This window comes from Haliotis rufescens, unplaced genomic scaffold (genome assembly GCF_023055435.1).
Source record: "Haliotis rufescens isolate VD_foot unplaced genomic scaffold, xgHalRufe1.0.p SCAF_77, whole genome shotgun sequence".
Lineage (NCBI taxonomy): Eukaryota > Metazoa > Mollusca > Gastropoda > Lepetellida > Haliotidae > Haliotis > Haliotis rufescens.
The window spans coordinates 1,097,972-1,113,109 of NW_025964369.1; the positions used below are offsets into that span (position 1 = coordinate 1,097,972).

Below are 15,138 nucleotides of genomic sequence, written 5' to 3' on the forward strand. Positions count from 1 at the left end.
TGTGATCGCACACAGCATGGTTAATGGAAATCAGAACTTGTTAATACTTGAAATGATCCTAGGACCTATAGTAGAAAATATTGTTTTGATTACTTTGCTTCTAGTATATTATGCTTCTTGGTTGCACCAGGATATGCTGATCACAGTATATTTTTCCCAATTTGCCTGCCAAGGGCACTTAGTTTGTAATAAATCTCTGCACAAGTTGACGTATATGTGAGTTTGGTTTATGAATAGTTTTGTTGAAAAGCAAATACGCCATTAAGTGTTTTATATCTTAACAGGGATTTCTAGACCGATATTCTGCCCTAAGTCTGCAGCAAATAACATTTCACAATTTGAACCAAAAATGCCCCAATTCCTCAAAATTTACCATGTTTTACAAAAATAAGAACATTACAAAAAATCTAATTTGAACCTTATAACAATTTTCCTCTAATTCTCCTGCTTAGAGCACTTGGGTTGGAATCCTAGATAATTCCCTGGCATATACACAATCCCCCGTAAGACTATTAATGTCTACCATGTTAACATGGTGTGCCCATCCTGAAACCCTCTCTAGATCTCTCTACTTTAAGCATCCTCGGCTATATAAATTATTGGTTTGAGAAGGCCTCCGAGTTATGCTATCTCTTGAAGCCAACGGAGATATCTAAGCCATGCAACAACCATCTGGTTTGTGTTAAACTTACTGTAACATTCGGGTTGGATGATATTTACATGATGTGGGAAGAGAGGCAACATGTACCATGTTTAAACCCATCACCAACAATGGGTTTGCACTATGTCACAAGCATGTACAGCGATGCATGACCGAGAACCCTGTTGTGAATATAAATGTAGGAATTATGCCGATGATTCTGAAATCTTTCTGATTCTATATGAATATGATATATATCATAAGTGTAAGGTTTGTGTCATTGTGTGTGAGCGTGGGGATTCTGGGTTAGAATTTTCGTAAAGGGGAATGCATGATATGGGGGGATGGGTGGGGGTCAAACTTGGTTTGGTTGATTGCATGTCATAGTATCCTGCATCTTCCCGAGGCAAGAGAGTTAACTGACTTTAAAAGTCCAGTTTCCACCCTTGCCGAACTAGGCTGGAATTACTGGGCTCGATCGTAGCGTCACCATTGGCTATTACCAGTTATGTCCCTTCTAAGCATCTCCTATGGACCAATCAAATTCCACCTCTCGTATCACTTGCGTTTGCTTCACACAAAATGGTGGCGCCCAGTCAGGACGATCTGATCGAAAATCAAGATCTATATTGTGATAAAACGGGTCTTACATCGCGAAATGCATCAAATCACGTGAGCACCTTGATTAGAAACATGAAAAGATTTGGAAAATATCTGCTGACAACAAGTTGGCGGTACACATGCTTTGCAAATCCTTCAATCGCCCGAAATCTGCACGACAGTTTATGAACTGGATTTCGATTTCGGTGCGCGATTTCGATTGGATTATGCAGAGACTCGTTAGTCCAGCCAAAATGTAACTCCATAATACCAGCCTAGTTCGGCAAGGGTGGAAACTGGTCTTTTATAGTCAGTTATCTCTCTTGCCTCGGGAAGATGCAGGACTCTATTACTGACAGACTGCTGTCATATAGCTGGAATATTGCTGAGTGGTGCATAAAACAACAAACAGGAAAACCCATGCATTTAGTTCAGTGTTATATTCATATTTCCTTTAGCATGTTTAGTTCATTTGAAGTGAATGTGTGTCGCTTTTATTAGAAATCCACTTATCCTGGAAACACTGACTTGGTTTCAATCTCCGTATTTTAGTGTAACAACCTCTACTTGTATTCTAGATTGGTGCATTGTGATAACTTGCAGAGCTTCAGACCGATGTGAGTACTTATGGGAAGGTGGTGGGAAGGTAACAGAAATAGGGGGTCAAGTGCCCCAGTTCCTGTGAATGGATGAGCATCAGAAATATAGTGCCAGGGTACCCAGTACCTGTTGTGGGAGAATATCAGAAATGTAGAGCTCGGGGACCATATATTGCTCGGAAAGAGAAAGTCGTTTGATTTTGATTTTGTTGTGGACGCAGACAAACTGAAACACTGCTTGATCCCACAACTGACAATTTGTAAAATTATATATACAGATATATTTTTCAAGAATTTAACTGCCCATAATTAAGGGTGCATATAACACACAAGTGCGTATTATACACAAATAAATAAGTCTTGTGTACATTGATCAATCGGAAGGGATGCTAATTGGGATTGTTCACTTGCCAATATATTAGCAAATACGCCGTGGGCACTTATTAGTGCGGGGCCCTTATTACGTCGAATACAGTATCTGACAGTGGTGAGGAATTCCCGTGGGAGTCAACTTATACAAGGGGCGAGGCCTGGGTGGTCCAGTCATTTAAGGCCCTGCAAGTTACTGCATGCGGAGTTGAGTTCCTTAGCCCCCCCACGCCAGTATTGGATCGTTGGTTTGAATTACAATTATGACCGCTGCTTCTCAGCATTATCAATTATTGTCTGTGTTTGTGGGTTTCACCAATGTGGTAAATGTCTAAGACCTGCTGTTTGGCCTTCCTCCCACGACAGGCATGCCTTGGTATAACTGACTAACTACTCACAACTGTATCGAACCCAATTCACTCACTAACACACTGCTGGCTGTAGTTTAAGTTCTTGTGTAACTTGCATCATTGCACAATGTATAGGAATGAACTGATATTTTGGTAAATTTAATCGTTAGCAGTCCGCTGCTCTGGCTTCAGTACATTTTCTTAAGGACCAGTAAAATTAAATAAATGGTTGTCCGGTGGCCTAGTGTTCTATCAAAGTCTATCAAAGTAATTTAAGTTAGTATGCAGTTAGAAATTTGCACTAGTCCTATAGTCCTTACCAATAGCAAAGGTATCCTGAGGACTAGTAGAAATTGGCCCATTTTAAGGGTTTTGCTATGTGTCATTATTATAAGGACTAGTGGACAAAAACTGTTAGTTTCTAACCCTGGTATGACTTGTGAAATCAGCAATAGATCGAGTCTAACCTCTAAGCACCATCAGGGTTTTACGCGACTTGCAACTGTGCGTCCAGTACGTACAGACGTAGAGAATGGACGCAGAAAATGACACACCGCGTCTGTGGTCGAACAATGATATCCATTGTACCTACAGCGCATCAAGAGGAGTTATTGGTGTCTGTCATTTCATCCATCTATCGGGGGCACGGGTGGCCCAGTCGCTGTGCAGAGTTGCGTCCCTTGGGCACGCCAGAAAACTATGATTGTGGGTTTGAATCCTGGTTCGCCCCAATTATGTTTCTAGGTTTGTCAGCACCATACCCGTGCTCGTGGGTTTCACCCAAGTGGTAAACGTGTGAGACCTGCATCACTTCGGGCTTTCCTCCCACATTAAGCTGACACGCCGTGATATAACTGGAATACTGTTAAAAAAGCGGTGTTAAACCCAACTCACTCACTCAATCATCCATCTATCATGGCCACTGTTTGCATGATCTTTGATTCATTCCAGGTTCTAAAGAAATTACCAAATTGTACAGCGCGTGGTACTTTACAGTACCCGCATATTCCCTGCCAGGACCCTTAAAGTTAATTTTAATATTGGGGTCCCTGGATCCCCACTTTCGTTAGTCAAGGTCAAACTGTGTGCCAGTGTTAGAAATTGGCACTTGCCAAGGTGCCCAATAGTTAAGGTATCATAAGGACTAGTCAAAATTCGCCATTTTTACAGCTTTTGCTATATGCTATCATTTTAAAGACTGGTGGACTAGAAATATTAGTTTCTACCGCTGTGACTACCGTCTAGTAGAGATCCTTTGGACCACTGACATTTTGGTTAGTGTCAAGCACTGCTTAGTTTAAAGGCAAAGCAGGAAGTGATGATTTGAACGTCACTTTTCGTGGGACTTTTACTGAGTAGGGTATTCCTGTTTTGATAGCACACGTCACAATGACAATAACGCTTATCAACAGTGAAGAGGCTGTATATATATAGATGTGATATAGCAGTCTTAATCATCATTGCTATTTTTAGCAGCTAATCTTCTGTCACGTTTCCTGTTCAGCATCTTGTCATGTGATGATAAATGCTTAGTCTGTCTTACAGACCCTGATACAAATATATATATCAAATACAGCCCATGCAAGTCTATAATGTTTGGCAAGTCTAGATCACTGCAGAAAATGAAGAGAGTCACTGGGCTCCTTTTTATTATATTTTTATTAAGATAACTGAACAACTGTTTTTTGGGTCCCTGACATGATAATGGGGGTCAATGCAATATGAAGTGTTTGTTAAACCGTATGCGAGTTATAGATGGACTTTCTTGGTTGAAGCAAAACTTTTGAATGAGTAAAGAAAATGGGACATAGATAGTAAAATCGGAGTTTTTGAATTTAGTGGCAGAAAGGTGGCGCTGGGTCAGTGTGTGAAATTAAATAGTGTAAGAAAATGGCTGGCCAGGTGGGCTAGCTAGCCTTAAAGATTACTTCAAGTTTCACTAGCTTAAATATGCGACCGTTTATTTTTCCAGAAATTGTATTCTGCTAAGCTACCATTAAAGTGAAGCCAAATGGCAAATCATGAGTAAACTATTATAAAGGGGGATAACTCTGATTTTGCAACCCATCAACCTTGATTTTTTTCAGGTATTAATTTCAGGCCTTGATCTATCTATTCAACATGCACAAGTGCAATCACAAAATTGATCTTTTAACAAACTCAATACCTCTAAGTTTACCTGTTACGTTTTACAGCAATGAGTCCAGAGCTCAAGATAAGCTTTTGGTGTTGTGGGTATTTTACCCATGCATTTTAAAATCATTGGGTATCAGTTATTCTATCTGGGTATTCAAATTTCTAGTTTTTACACATGTGGGTATTTAAGTTAAATATTTAAAAACACTATTCATCTAGTCCCTGCAAACTGGTGTCGTGTAGGTTCGAGAGCTTTATAGGACTCAAAAATACCACGATACTTCCACAAGAAAGTGTGATGGCAAATGGTCATGATGTAACTGTCATCGTGGAGTTTGGCAAGGTTGGCAGAATGCCCGTTTATTATTTCAAAATAAGTTGCTGATTTGCTAATCGAATACGCAGGGTTACTTCACAATATTTTGATGATGCGCACAAGTTTTATTTTTGTAGCGTATCTGTAATGTTCGTTGCGTATTTGATATGCTTGGATTTTATTTTATTTTACTGCGTATTTCTGCATTTCTGATGCGTATTTTACGCAGATACGCAGCTTATCTGGGGCTCTGAATAAGTTATTAATTTATGTGACACTGGCCTATGTTTCACCTTATAAACGTATGGGATCACAATGCAACCTGGTTTTTTCTACTGCAACTTTGTTTTCATGTCAACATGCGGTTAAATCAAGTTCCTTAAATCGAGCCCTGAATTTAATTTTTGATGGTTTTATTGATCTACAGAAACAGGAGATCTTTCGTTTATTTGAACAAGTATGAGGTATGCATATAAAAAAATCACCATTAAAATTTCAGCCAGTCAGCCAGAGACATATCAGAATCTTTAGCCCAACTGAAATTTTAAGTAATACGAGCACATCATTTTCTGAACGTATTGATTGCTATATGCTGACCTAACTTTTAAAATTATAAAAATAATATCCAGACTAGGGGTTCATTTAACTGCTGGCCCTTGGCCTGTGGCTGGTGTAACTTACAAAGGGCTTGCTGAAACGTAAAGAAGAGGTCCTGTATGGCTACTCAAAATTTCACCCCTTATCCATGTGTGTTTATTTTTTTATGATTGGATCATGTCGGTATAATGATATATGGCCGCCATGTTGCAATGTTGTGTACAACAGTTTCTTTATTTGCCCATAAATTGCCATGAAATGAGGCAAATGGAAGCCAAGATTAGAGTGCAGGAAAAAAGTTTTTTTGGGGGAGGAGTTATAAACATTTCAGAGCCCTGCTTGGTGGCTATGCGACCTCACGTTTGGCCATTTTCGCGGCCTCCACCATTTAGTTGTAGGACAGTTTGGAGAAGGGCCGGTAACTTTTAAAAAGAGTGAGTGAGTATGGTGTGACGCCGCTTTTAGCAATATTCCAGCAATATCACCAGAAATGGGCTTCCCATGTTCCCATGTCGGCGTGGAGAGTGATCGCGTTAGATTACCCAACTGCCCCCTTTCAAAAGGAGCAAGCCCTGTTATGTTGGCTACATACAGATTTGTTGTTAAATCTGCCCCTGCAGACTGCTGGTACATTTACTAGACTTGGGCATTGGACAAGTGGTTAAACTCACAGATCTATTAACTAGTATTGTTCATGTTGTGTGTTTGAATGCAAATAGTTTACGAAGCTGTCACCTCAATCAAGTAAACATTGTTAACGTCGGCCCACATATTGTGTAATATTTTGAAGGATTGCATGATACATTTAACAGGTGTTTGTTTAGAAGTCAGTAAGGACGAGAATGTGACCTAATTTCATGATATCATTTGTGGTGTAATGATCCGGCAATACAGTATTGCTTGTCATACTTATGCAGGTTCTCTTGTACTCCATGGGTGGACATAAATAGCAGGACATTCACAGTGACTTTACCAACATGTTTCTCCCCAACAATGTCCCATCTTTGATCTCAGAAATTATAGGATATCAACTTGTGAAATATAAACACTGTATGATTTTGTGCCTCTAGTGTGAATATGGTGCTGCTGCTAAATGTGCCAGAGCAAAATACAACCCATCCTTTCTGTTTTTTATTGGGACTTAGATTAAATATAGATTTTAGAAATACCATCTCATAAAAAGTTGAATAGACATTTAAAGATCCATGGTAGAATAGGTCTTCAGCAAACCATGCTTCACTTAAAAGGCAACTACGCTTGTCATGACTGAATATCAACTTGTGAAATTGTATTGCACCCATAGTTTTGGGATAGGTATCTTTCTTTTTCTTTTCCAAATAATTTCTATCCCTCTTTGATGGTGTATGTCGGCATGAATACAAAATTCACCCACCTCCTTAAATACCATTTCGACCCATGAATCTCCGGGTTAGAATAGGTCTTCTGCAACCCATGCTTGTTGTAGAGGTGACTGTACTTATTGTAAGAGGCAACTAACAGGATTGGGTGGTCAGGCTTGCTGACTTGGTTAATGCATGTCATCATATCCCAATTGTGTGGATCGATGCTCAGGATGTCAATCACTGGATTGTCTGGTCCAGATTCGATTATTTACAGACCGTCATATGGCTGGAATATTGCTGAGTGGGGCGTTAAACAACAAACAAATAAACAAACAAATACCATTTTGTTCTGACTGTGTACACAAACATTTATCATTGAATGTATTTTCCTGTAAAAGTGGCACTTTTGTACACATTTAAGATATTTGGTTGAGTACTTGTAGGATGACGGAAAGCATAGGTTGGATCACTCCTTCACAGATCAATATGTCTTCCATAGTGATCAGCTGGGGCATGTGGTGTTTGTAGAAATGTAGACCTGTCATGAATTGAAGCAACACTGTGATGTGCACACAGTTAGCGACCCGTGAAGATCCGGGGTAGATTAGGTCTTCAGCAACCCATGCTTGCTGTGACTATGCTTGTCGTAAGAGGCGACTAACGGGATCGGGTGGTCAGGCTCGCTGACTTGTTTGATGCATGTCATCGATCCCAATTGCATGGATCGATGCTCATGTTGTCAGTCACTGAATTGTCTGGTCCAGACTCGATTATTTACAGACCGCCGTCATATAGCTGGAATATTGCTTAGTGCGGCGTTAAACAACAATCCAACCAACCAACATTTGTTAGGACTTTAGCCTTGAATCTAACTTAGTTTTTGTAGGAAATGATTGACACTGATTCAACCTGATTCCACTGATGACTTTGTTGTTTTTTTCCAGTCATGATAAAGGAGCTGACTCCCCCAACTCGGATGACCAAGTACAGTTGTCAGGTGAGTAGTACACCCCCTCCATCCTTAATGGGCCATGGTCAGGCCTTCCTGTGAAAACTGACAGACTGCAACATAAAAACTGTCATTGTCCACAATACACAAGGACTCTGCAAAATATAAACTGTCGTTGTCTACGATACACAAGGACTCTGCAACATAAAAACTGTCGTTGTCTACGATACTCAAGGACTCTGCAACATAAAAACTGTCATTGCCTACGATACACAAGGACTCTGCACCATAAAAACTGTCATTGTCTACAATACACAAGGACTCTGCAACATAAAACTGTCATTGTCTTCAATACACAAGGACTCTGCAACATAAAAACTGTCATTGTCTAGAATACACAAGGACTCTGCAACATAAAAACTGTCATTGCCTACAATACACAAGGACTCTGCAACATAAAACTGTCATTGTCTTCAATACACAAGGACTCTGCAACATAAAAACTGTCATTGTCTACAATACACAAGGACTCTGCAACATAAAAACTGTCATTGTCTACAATACACAAGGACTCTGCAACATAAAACAATGAGAATGTAACCAAAAACTAAATCTGAGAGCATGCTGCCCAAAACATGGAAACGGCAGCACCACAACACACACGGCAGCAGCCTTCCGAACTAGGCATGCACAGAGCAAGAAGGAAGTTGACAGTCATGTGGATCAACAAACAACGAGTTCCTTTACATCCTACAGCAGTAATACAACAATACACATCGAGAATATTCTGTATGGGTGCTGTAAGTTGTGCATTTACTTGCTGTTTGCGAATCCTCATGGCATGACTATCAACTTCCTTCTTGTTCTGTGCATGCCTAGTTTGAAAGGCTGTGGTCTGCGTGTTTTGGTGCAGCCGTTTCCATGTTTTCGGCAGTGTGCTGTCAAATTTATTAGGATTGGACGATACACCAACTGTGCGATCCGATACGTATCATGATACCTTACAACCCGTGAAGATTCCCGGGTAGAATGGGTATTCAGCAACCCATACGTGCCGTAAAAGGTGACTATGCTTGTCGTAAAAAGCGACTAACGGGATCGGGTGGTCAGGCTCGCTGACTTGGTTGATGCATGTCATCGATCCATATTGGGTGGATCGATGCTCATGACATTTATCACTGGATTGACTAGTCCAGACTCGATTATTTACAGACCGCCGTCATATAGCTGGAATATTGCTGAGTGCGGCGTTAAACAACAAACCAACCAACCAACCATGATACCTTACGATCCAATATGTATCATGATACTTGCATGTGCTCTTATCTGTGGTGCGTAAGCCATCTTTTTCGTAGACAGGGTGGCCAAATACCTGGCACACTGATGATTTACAGTTTGCAGTGTCAAGTATGGCACAACAAATGAAAATATGTATGTTTTCACTATCAACTTGCACTACTGATAAGGGTTTAGTGGAACAGTTATTAAATAAAAAAATTTAGGTCAGAATTGATATTTTCTGCTTCGTGTGTGATGATAGATACGTGTATTGAGAAGTAAAAAATCGTGATCTACCGATGCATCGATGTGTCGTCCCACCTCTAAAATGTATGATGATGCGTCTTAGTTTTTGGTTAAGTTCTTACACTAATGGTCCTTGCAGGCAATACGAGGGTGTTGGTTACGTTCTTACACTAATGGTCCTTGCAGGCAATACGAGGGTGTTGGTTACGTTCTTACACTAATGGTCCTGGCAGGCAATACGAGGGTGTTGGTTACGTTCTTACACTAATGGTCCTTGCAGGCAATACGAGGGTGTTGGTTACGTTCTTACACTAATGGTCCTGGCAGGCAATACGAGGGTGTTGGTTACGTTCTTACACTAATGGTCCTTGCAGGCAATACGAGGGTGTTGATTACGTTCTTACACTAACGGTCCTTGCAGGCAATACGAGGTTGTTGGTTACCTTCTTACACTAATGGTCCTTGCAGGCAATACGAGGGTGTTGGTTACGTTCTTACACTAATGGTCCTTGCAGGCAATACGAGGGTGTTGGTTACGTTCTTACACTAATGGTCCTTGCAGGCAATACGAGGGTGTTGGTTACGTTCTTACACTAATGGTCCTTGCAGGCAATACGAGGGTGTTGGTTACGTTCTTACACTAATGGTCCTTGCAGGCAATACGAGGGTCCTGTAAAGTAATGAAATGGTGTAATATACTGTTCATTTTGAAAATTACTTTAGAGCCAGGTATGATTCAATGATAATGTGGACAGTGGTCAAGACCAGGTTATTTTTTCCATTTTCAAGTTTGACGTTTTACTCAATTCACATGGAAGTGTTTTTCCTAACTGTACTTGATGTCCTATAGGTACAATGAATACTCTTGTGCATCCCTCAGGATGCAGTATCTTCTGCGTCCAATCTCAATACAGTCAAGTCCCGTTAATCCGACATCGATGGTTGCATATGATTGTGTCGGATTAACGAGTATGTCGGATAAACGAAATTTAGTAATATCAACGTTCGTGATAAAAAATCGGACAACTACACGATAGATAAGGATTCAACAACGTTATAAAAAATATAAAACATATATTCATATTGTTATGTTAAATTGTTGGCGGAAAATGTTTTCTAATCATTCAACCTCTAAAGTTTAACTCAAAACAACTGTTACGGACTGTTTGACAGATTCAAAATACTTTAAAAAGCATAGTCTGGAATGGAAGTCGCAACTTTGAAACTGGTACCCAAAGCTTAAGAAAGCTGCTTTCTAAGTGGCTAACGTCGACTTCCTGTTGGTCATTTCATTGGTAGGTCATAGTTCGCGAAAGGTTGTTCTGACGTGACTTGTAATGGGATGTCCTCGTCGATAGCGAGAACTTGTATCTGATTATAATAAGATTGAGGTAATCTAAGCATGTGAATTATCCTGTTTTCTTTATTTAAAGCATTAATTGTTTATTGTTAAGCAAGTTTATCGCTGCAGCTTTGCAATATGCAGCTACCAGCCGACTCGCCTCGCATCAAAACACTGGCTGTGTACTCGCGGGCAGATGACCACGGAGTACGCTGATCACTGTGTCGGATTAACAAGACTGATTAATGAGTGATTTCGGTATTTCGCTGCAAATTAGGTGTGTCGGAGTCGGAGTGCGAGACTGTCGGATTAACGGGTCTAAACAGAACTGATTTAATCGGTTCCCATCATTAGTGTCGGATAAAGCCGATTGTCGGATTAACGAGTGTCGGATTAACGAGACTTGACTGTATTTGTGTGTACTGGATGCACATTTGTGCGTCGCATGAAACCCTGATCTTTTATCTCCATTCCATGAGGCAAAAGAAAACCAACTTGTGTTTCAGGTAACGTGACCCAATCATATGTTTAACTTGCTACTAGGGCTGCAACATATACACGATGAGGCCAATACGATTTGTATCATGAATCAGAGCTCCAGATAAGCTGTATATTTCTGTATTTCTGATGCGTATTTTATGCAGATACGCATCAGAAGTACAGAAATATGCAGTAAAATAAAATCCAAGCGTATCAAATACGCAACGAACATTACAGATACGCTACAAAAATAAAACTTGTTACCACAATACTGTCAAAGTAAATAGTATTAGAGTGTTGTCTTTTGAAGAAATCTATGCATATAATATGTTCTTATGGGTATTTTTATGTAAATGCACATGCTTGCATATTCATAAATATTTGATTCTAGTGGTCGCGAATAACGAATTCAATTCATGAATGGATACGGTTGGATTCACCGAATACACGAGTGAATCGTAACAGCCCTACATGCAACCCAAATGTTTTTGTCATAAAAGCTGGAAACAGCTGTCCAGAATCCATATTTAACATCTGGAAAAGAAGCAGATATTTCCTCATGTCATCTTTGCTGGTTCTTTTTTTACCTATGAAACCTCTGAACATTTAAACAGCTGGCGGTGGTAGTAGTCAGTATTTAAGAAATAATATTAATACTCGGTCTGAATTTAGATTTCCTTAGCGAATTTAGAGCATCAGTTTAATGTGACTCCTATCAAAAACTTTTGCGAGTATTTCAGAAAAATATTGTGTCGAATACGCAGGAATTTCATGTTGTGTAAAAGCGTGAACCATAGCTATATTTCTGATGTTACAGCAGTAGATACTACCAGTTTTAGTCCACTAGCCCTTATGATGATAACATGTAGCAAAACCGTTGAAGATGGCAAATTTCTATTTATCCTTAACTATTGGGCAGTTTGGCAAGGACTACAGGTTACACACAACCAAATGTTTTCCCATAGACTTCTATAGTAATGTTATATTTTTTTTTTAAATAACTAAGCATTCAACAGCTATTACCTGTACGTGTGTGCACAGTTTGGCCTTAGAGCAGCAATAAAAAACATAAAAAATGACTAGCTTAGCCAGCTCCTTTTCCGAGTACAGGAAGCTTAACACACCACCCCCAGTTTCCCACCCAATGTCACCTACTTGAAAATAGCTGTGGTCACATTTAGCATAAGTCATCATGTTGTAAAAGACAGTACTAAATATAGAAAAATATGGTCAGTTTTAATAACTTGATGCATGTACATTTAAAAGACATAAAAATCTTACAGAATATCCTCCAATCACAGCCTGCAGATATCTCTCTATCTGCACTGAAGGCTCCCTACGAAAACCGCACTGTCCCAACTGGTTCTGATTTGGTGTAGTAGAACCTGTAGGACCAGTGCCAGTTACTAATGCAGGGTGACCATCACCGACTGAACTGTCTTATCAATGACTTAGCACAGAGGTTACCTCACAAGCGAGCGTGAAATCTACAACTTATGTATCTTCTACATTCAAAATCATGGCCTCTTCCCAGTGAATACTCAATGCATTTAATCAAATCAGTAGCGAGAAAAAATGTTTTCTTGAGGACTAAGACAGGAGAGTCAACATTTTACAAGTCATAAAACTGGACAATCAAGGATGACCCATGCCCAGCTTCCTTGTCAGATGGGTGGGCCGGGTGGTCCAGTCATCTGAGGTGCGTCAACTCTGTGCTCGTGGGTTTCACCAAAGTGGTAAACGTCCGAGACCTGCATCACAAGCTGAGAAGCTGTGACATAACTGGAGTACCATTTGAAGTGGCTTTAAACACAACTCACTCACTCACTCACTCACTCACTCACTCACTCACTCACTCACTCAATCACTTACATTTTCTAACTTTCATAAGAATTCCTTAAACTCTTAAACTTTTAGTGAAACCCATGAGCAGATGTTATGTATTGGAGAAAACACGCTTACGAGGTTTTGGTAGACAGAGCATGCCCTGGGGAGAGGGAAAAACCAAGGGTTTTTTCCCGACCCCCAGGGCATGCTCTGTCTACCAAAACCGAGGGAAAGTGTTTTTCCATGCTTATAAACCGAAAAAAGAAACTTAAAACAACATTTATCAAAAATTTTATGTTTCGAACATACTTTTCATGAACCTTAGGAAACCCGCGTATAATATCTGTTGCTGGTGTACGGATCTTGAAAAGGACATTCTAAAAACCAGTGATACTTATCAACACCTCTGTAGCCTCGTGGTACACTCACTGGGCTACAGATATGAAGGTTGCAAGTTCGATCCTCGGGAATTTATAGAAAACATTTGTCATTTGATTTTACATTTCATTACATGTTACAATCTGAACGGAAGTTATATTAATAAAATACCCAGGACATTATATAAAATCCCTGGGATATTATATAAAATACCAGGGACATTAAAACATCCCTGTTTATGAGATTTAACCCGACTGGAAAGTAAAACCTCAAAATAGGTTTTAATGCCTATAGAAAGAAGTCTCTTACTTAATAGCGATCCCAATGAATAGGTTTATAAGGTGCTGACAAACCTAGAAACCAATGGATTCGAACCAATGGCAAGGTTTCTGGCGTGCCACTCTGGTGGGAATAGCGCTGCCTTCTGAAGATGATTGGGCCACCCGAGCCCCTTCTTTATTTGGGACATGGAGTACAAACTGCAGAGCAATGAAGATACCCACGAATACGGGTATGTGCTGACAAACCTAGGAACATTATCGGGGCGACCTTGGATTCGAACCAATGGCAAGGTTTCTGGCGTGCCACTCTGGTGGGAATAGCGCTGCCTTCTGAAGATGATTGGGCCACCCGAGCCCCTTCTTTATTTGGGACATGGAGTACAAACTGCAGAGCAATGAAGATACCCACGAATACGGGTATGTGCTGACAAACCTAGAAACATAATCGGGGCGACCTTGGATTCGAACCAATGACAACTCTGGTGGTAATAGCGCTGCCTTCTGAAGATGATTGGGCCACCCGAGCCCCTTCTTTATTTGGGACATGGAGTACAAACTGCAGAGCAATGAAGATACCCACGAATACGGGTATGTGCTGACAAACCTAGAAACATAATCGGGGCGACCTTGGATTCGAACCAATGGCAAGGTTTCTGGCGTGCAACTCTGGTGGGAATAGCGGTGCCTTCTAAAGATGATTGGGCCACCCGAGCCCCTTCTTTATTTGGGCCATGGAGTACAAACTGCAGAGCAATGAAGATACCCACGAATACGGGTATGTGCTGACAAACCTAGGAACATTATCGGGGACATGATTTGGACTTCTAAGACAACACTGCATGTTGTTCAAGGAAGATAATTCAGAAATTTCTACACAGATTGAAAATTGAGGCCGATCATTTCATAGATTACGCTAGAGAACGTGAAAACTAAAACAAAACTTATCTTTTGAAAGCAATGGCAGCCAGCTGCCAACACTGAAAGCTCGTTCATTGATAAGACCAGATAGAAGGCCATGTCATGGTGGTGTGGACAAGGTGTGAGATTTCTGGGGTCATCGGGAGTAGACTTTGTCTCCGGACAAGTGAATTCTTTTTGTTTAGTTTTGGATGGAGACATGTTCACAGTTGGGATATTTCCACACCCATGATTGAGAGGTTGTTGATTATACAGTATTTGAATCGAGGACTCCTAACTTTTATATTCTTAACATCAGGGTTACACAATTATGACTTCACTTTCATCCAGTGTTCGAAATAAGCGCCTTCCCCTATGCCCGTGGCAGGTAGTTTTCGTGTCGGGCCTGTAGTTTTTGTGTCAGGCCTGTAGTTTTTGTGTCGGGCCTGTAGTTTTCGTGTCGGGCCTGTAGTTTTAAATTTCTATTGGTCCTTTAACTCGTTTTGGCCT

The 15,138-nt window shown here is 40.4% G+C and overlaps 1 protein-coding gene across 5 annotated transcripts in view; it reads left to right on the forward strand.

Annotated features, from left to right (window-relative positions):
* LOC124111665 (upstream stimulatory factor 2-like) overlaps window positions 1–15,138 on the forward strand; it is a 33,380-nt gene that overhangs the window by 2,788 nt on the left and 15,454 nt on the right. For 3 of the 5 annotated variants that reach the window (XM_046471419.2, XM_046471420.2, XM_046471422.2), the window contains exons 2-3: window positions 1,819–1,857; window positions 7,895–7,947. In XM_046471419.2, the coding sequence (XP_046327375.1) occupies window positions 1,819–1,857; window positions 7,895–7,947 (92 nt within the window). The remainder of the gene's footprint in view (window positions 1–1,818; window positions 1,858–7,894; window positions 7,948–15,138) is intronic. The other 2 variants (XM_046471421.2, XM_046471423.2) reach the window with 1 other exon arrangement.